At 35.1% G+C, this 5,962-nt stretch overlaps 1 protein-coding gene across 1 annotated transcript in view; it reads right to left on the reverse strand.

The window, feature by feature from the left end:
• Positions 1 to 4,920: 4,920 nt before the first annotated feature.
• LOC109244228 (eukaryotic translation initiation factor 2 subunit beta-like) overlaps positions 4,921 to 5,962 on the reverse strand; it is a 5,679-nt gene continuing 4,637 nt past the window's right edge. The window contains exon 10 of the mRNA XM_019411286.1: positions 4,921 to 5,474. Coding sequence (XP_019266831.1) covers positions 5,397 to 5,474 — 78 coding nt within the window. The 3' untranslated portion in view covers positions 4,921 to 5,396. The remainder of the gene's footprint in view (positions 5,475 to 5,962) is intronic.

Genomic DNA, 5,962 nt, shown 5'->3' on the forward strand with positions numbered 1-5,962 from the left:
ATAGGCAGTGGGACGGGTAGGCACATATAGGGTACGACTTAGGATTGAATTAGTACGCTTTAGGTAAACAACTTAAAGATAGTAAATCGGGTAGCTGGATATGATAGTTTGTGCTCGCTGGATAACATGAGCAACCACTGCACTTAAAGTTGCGAAGTATTATTTATGTTGTAGGGGGTGATCCTTTCGGCTAAAAGATTTAGGACTCTCATTGTGTCTAATTGTTCCTATACATTTAGTCTTAAGAATTAGAATTACTAAGAGATTTAGATTTATTAAGTAGTTCTAAGGTTGAACATCTTTGTAACCAAAAGGTTTTACCAATTAATATTAGTCAATGATTTTCTTCTCTTTGCTTTATTTCTAAACCACTTCTTCAAATTAGATAATTATTAGTAGCTGGATTATATTCGGTCATCTTGCTCCATCTAGAATAATTAATAACTTGCTTGGATCGTTTATTCACTTAGTTTGACAATAATCAATTTGTATGTTCACTTGGGAACCACAGTTGTGGACCTCAAAAAGTGCCTAATATGTTCTTTTCGAGGTAATTTGAGCCCTTACCCGATCTTTGGCAATACTGACTAGTTAAAACAAAGTTATTTGTAAAAAGGTTTCCTAACTCACCTTAAAAATCGCTAGGTGGCGACTCTTCTCTTTTAATACCCATTTATAAGAGTTGTCACATGTCCAAACCCGTTTTCGTGAGAAAACGGGGTGCCACAACAATAAAATCAAAAAGCTCTTACTGGCACACCAAATCAGCATATAAAGATGACATGCTTCACAGAGCATTATTATAAATGTCAAAGTACATGAGTCTATAATGTCTATGCATGAATAAGACTCGCTGCCATCAATCGACTATTCCCTAAGTTTCTAACAAATGTGCACACACAAGGCCCGATGTACAATAGGCGATCACCTAACTCCAAAGGGATATATCTAAATCCATGCGCTGCATGGAGAACTCAGGTGATCATAATAATATCACTGCCACGGACAAATCACGTGCCATAATGCTCATATTGCACGGACAACTCACGTGCCTCAACATTAGTCCATATGAGAATTTCCATATATTGAGTGTGTTCATAAACACCATAAATAATGTAAATAACGTATATGGACATAAGAGATTTACATACAAAGATATGTGCATGTGAACAGTATGAATGCAGCTAGAACAAGTAGGACATAAAGTAACAATTAACTATTTACGGTCAAAAAGGTACCAAACACCTAATACATGGTTTCTAGCATAACTGAGGGAGATCATGCACTCACACAAGAATAACAACAAGTCATAAATAGCATATGATGTAAACTCAAAGAATTAAAGTGGCCTAAAATCTACCCCGAGCATGCATATCACATGGCACTCGTATATACGCTGACCACCACATATATACAATGTCCCCAGTACATAGCAATCAATCAAACAAGGTTAATTTCCTAAGGTATATTCCCTCAAGCCAAGTCTAGGCAAGATACTTACCTTTAGAAGTCAAATCAACCCTCCAAAATTGCCTTTTTCTAGAAATCATCTCCAACCGGCTCAAATCTAGCCAAATAATACTCAATAAGGTCAAATAAAATCTTAGTAATTGATTTTCAAATAATAAAGCTTCAATCTTTAATCAATTACCAAAAAGTTAGTGAAAGTCAACCAGACTCATATGGTCAAAACACGAGTCTAGGGATAGATCTCATTTACCCATAACCCTACGAGTCCAAATATATATTTAGTTTCTATATCCAAGTCCAAATCGATGCTCAAAATTTCAATTTTGCACTCTTTTAAGTTGTAGACAAAAATCTCAAATTCACTTGCTCAAATTCATATTTTGATGTTAAATCTAGTGATAAATTCATGTATAATCCATAGATTTATGTTAGACACTTACCCCAGTCTTGTAGGTGAAACCCTACTGGCACGCCAAATCAGCATATAAAGATGATATGCTTCACAAAGCATTATTATAAATGTCGAGTACATGAGAATATAATTTCTATGCATGAATAAGACTCGAAGCCATCAACTGACACTCCCCATGTGTCCAATAAACTCGCGCACGCATGGCTCAAGGTACAATGGGTGATTATCTGACTATTGAGGGACGGATCCAAATTCATGTGCTACACGAACAACTCACGTGCTCATAATAATATCACTCTCATGGACAACTCATGTTATACGGACAACTCACGTACCTCAACCTCAGTCCATATGTAAGTTTTCATATACATAGTGCGTGCATAAACGCCATAAATAACGTAAATGATGTATATGGACATAAGAGATTTACATGCAAAGACACGTGCATGTGAACAGTATGACTACAACTAGAACAAGTAGGACATGAAGTCGCAATTATCCATTTACGCTCAACGAGGTATCAAACGCCTAAAACATGGTTTCTAGCATAAGTAAGAAAGCTAATGTAGTCACACCAGAATAACAACAAGTCATAAATAGCATGTTATCTTATTTCAAAGCATTAGAGTAGTCGAAAATCTATCCCGAGCATGAATAGCCCATGGTACTCGCATATACGCTAGCCAACATGCATATACGACGCCCCCAATACATAGCAAACAATCAAACAATGTCAATTTCCTAAGGTAGATTCCCTCAAGCCAAGTCTAGGCAAGATTACCTTTGGAAGCCTAATCAACCCTCCAAACTGTCTTTCCTTTAGAAATCATCTCCAACCGGCTCAAATCTAACCAAATAATACTCAATAAGGTTAAATAAAATCATATGACTTGATTTTCAAACAATAAAGCTTCAATCTTTATTCAATTCTCAAAAAAGTCAATAAAAGTCAACTCGGGCCCACATGGTCAAAACCTAAGTCTAGGGGTAGATCATGTTTACTCATAACCCTACGAGTCCAAATATGTATTTTGTTTTCAAATCCAAATCCAAATTGATGCTTAAAACCTCAATTTTTACTCTCTTAATTTGTAGACAAATAATCCAAATTCACTTGCTCAAATTCATGTTTTGATGTTTAATCTTGTGATAATTTCATGTATAATACATAGATTTAGGTTAGAATCATTTACCCCAAGTCCTCAAAATGAGCTCCAAAAGTTGAAAAATGGCTCACAAATGCTTTCAGTTAATTTTTTGGTCTAAAAATACTTTTAATGGTTTTTTAAGCTCAAATATACCCCTGAAACTAACAGACCATGGATGGATAAATTTGAATCTTTAGAATAGCCACGTGGCATTCCCTAAGCATGTCACGTGTTTTATTTATAATTAAAATTAAACGCACCCATATCTCAAAAAATCCAACCCGCTTTGCCTGGTAACCCGCTTCTTTAAACATAAACCTAGGACCCCATTCTTCAGTTTTTTCAGGCCTTGCCTTCAGTTCATGTCAATGATATTTTGAAGCAGTTGCTTCAGTTTGCAGCAGTCTTTCTATCAGTTGTTTATTTAAATTGAAGTTCATGTCAATCGTAGCAGTTTCTTTAGGCCTTGACATTGTATTAATTTGCAGCAGAGACTTCAGGCCTTGGTATTCAGTTCATGTCAATGTGCTGGTATTTTAACTGCTTCAGTTTTGAAATGGTGTTGTGAGGGTGTTCAAGAGTCTTTGAAATGGTTAATGTTCTAAGCTTTAGGTTCTTGAAAAGTTTTGAGTCCTTAGGCTCTTGTCTTTGTTTAATGGATCCATGTAGTTCCATCTTCTTACATCTCATTTTGTCATTGTAAATTTCAATTCTCTTGCAAAAGACATGAAAAGAATGGATCCATGTAATTAGTTATCGGGACAAGGCATATTTCTGCTTAATTGTTACTTGTGTTACGTAAGAAATTTGAGTCAAAATCGCTGCATTTGGTTATACTCCCACTCGTGTCAAAGCTTCACCAGCATCTGCATTTTTAGACTCTTTACTACAATGTAACCAATGAAATTCCTTATCTAGTCCATAGTAAATATTGCTAATATCATATTGCTAACAGGGATCTTGGGTTTATGTTTTAAAGTAGGGGGCTTCATGGTTCGATTTGGATCGCTTTTTCCCTAAAAAGAAACCAAATCGAGTAAGTCGGTTTTTCAAATATTAGAACCAAACCAAACCAATTAATTCGGTTTTTTCTCGATTCGATTTATGTCGGGTTTTGTCGGTTTTTCGGTTTTTTCGATTATTTGTTGGTTTTTTCTTAAATATAAGACATACACTACCAAACACATATTCCGGAGACCACATTTTCAACGTAACACTATCAAATCAAATGCCTTTGAGAAATCTATTATTTACCAAGATATATTGATGATAATTGTATCAAATAGTGATGAATAATTTAAGAACTTAATAAAAAATATATTATTTTTAACACGAAATGGATTCTTACACTTAACAAAAGAAAACTACCAATCAAACTAGAATGTAAAGGTAAAGCACTATACTAAAAGTGCAACTATTAACATTTACCATTAAATTTTTGAAACTTTGTGTAAAAATATACATATATATAGGTGTAATAATAAATTTGAAATAGCTACTCCTATAATCGGTTTGGTTCGGTTATTTTTCGGTTTTTTTCTGATTAAAATCAAAACCAAACCAAATTTGATCGGTTTTTAAAATTCAAAACCAAAACCAAACCAAACCAAAAAGTATCGATTTTTTGGTCGATTTGGTTTGGTTTTCGGTTTGGTTCGATTTTTCGGGTTTTTATGAACACCCCTATTTTAAAGAAACAGGTTACAGTGTCAAAGCGGGTTGGGTTTTCAAGATATGGCTGGGTGTAGTTTTTATTATAAATAATACACGTGACAAGCTTAGGGAATGCCAAATCAAATAATTTTTTTGAAACTTCTTCATATAAAAACATTTATCAACATATGTTTTTTTTTAATAAGTGGTTTTGAGGACATTTTCGTAAACAAGCAATTCTTTCAGAAATTGTGCAATGCTTTAATACATCAAACCAAACAATGGATAAAAAATATGTCAGTATAACTAATACCAGCATAAGTAATACCAGCATTACTAATACACCTTACTCAGCATTATTCTTATGCACCCTACCAAACGACCCCTAACTTTCCGAACAGGATGTAAACCAGCTTCTCTTCATGCGCAAAGCAGCACAAGTAACAACTATCATAGGTTATACATAACCACAAGTATAATTCCAACAGTAGAACTTTACGAACAACTTGTCCAAAATCGCAGAAGCCAGCTCAGCTGCAATAAAACTTTACCTAATTCAAGTATGTTAGGGAGCGCTTTACCCCCAATGTGGGACTTCCCGGCGCGAATCCGGATTTAGTCGGGCCCCAATGTGGGTACCGGACACCGGTTGGGAAACCAAAAAAAAAAAAAGTACGAGAGAAAATTATCCAACTACAATCCTAGAACCCAGCTCAGGTCCCAGCCTTCCGCCGGCCAACACGAGCAACAAAACCAGCCTTGATGGGAGCAACCGATCTTCCAGATCCACACTACAAAAAGTTGAACAGGTATTAAAAGCTTGCAACAAAATGAGCAACAATATCCAAATTTTCTACTTCATAATTCCATCTTTTCTTCCCTCTCAGATGTAGGAAAGAAAAGAAAAAAGGAAGGGGATGATGTTACAAACAACATAAATAAGAAAGCAACTGTTTTGGTCTTATATTCTCTTTCAAATTATAGAGAAATAAGTACATAAGAATCTTGAGCAAGCCCAGCACCCAGCACGCAAATCAAAGTAAACAAATGGCATATAATCAGACAATGTAGACAACTTTCACATTTCATCATAAATATTGTAAGAAGAAGCTAAAAGTACCAACACTTGCCTCTTTGGAATCCAAGCGATATGACTCATCCCATCCACCCATGGTTTTCAGAAAATAGAAACTCCAAAAGACAGACAATTTGTGTCATGAAATCTATTTCAAGTTGAAATGGATAATCATTTTTTATCTTATTGGGAGATGTGGGGAGG

The sequence above is a fragment of the Nicotiana attenuata genome, unplaced genomic scaffold (assembly GCF_001879085.1).
Source record: "Nicotiana attenuata strain UT unplaced genomic scaffold, NIATTr2, whole genome shotgun sequence".
Classification (NCBI taxonomy): Eukaryota; Viridiplantae; Streptophyta; class Magnoliopsida; order Solanales; family Solanaceae; genus Nicotiana; species Nicotiana attenuata.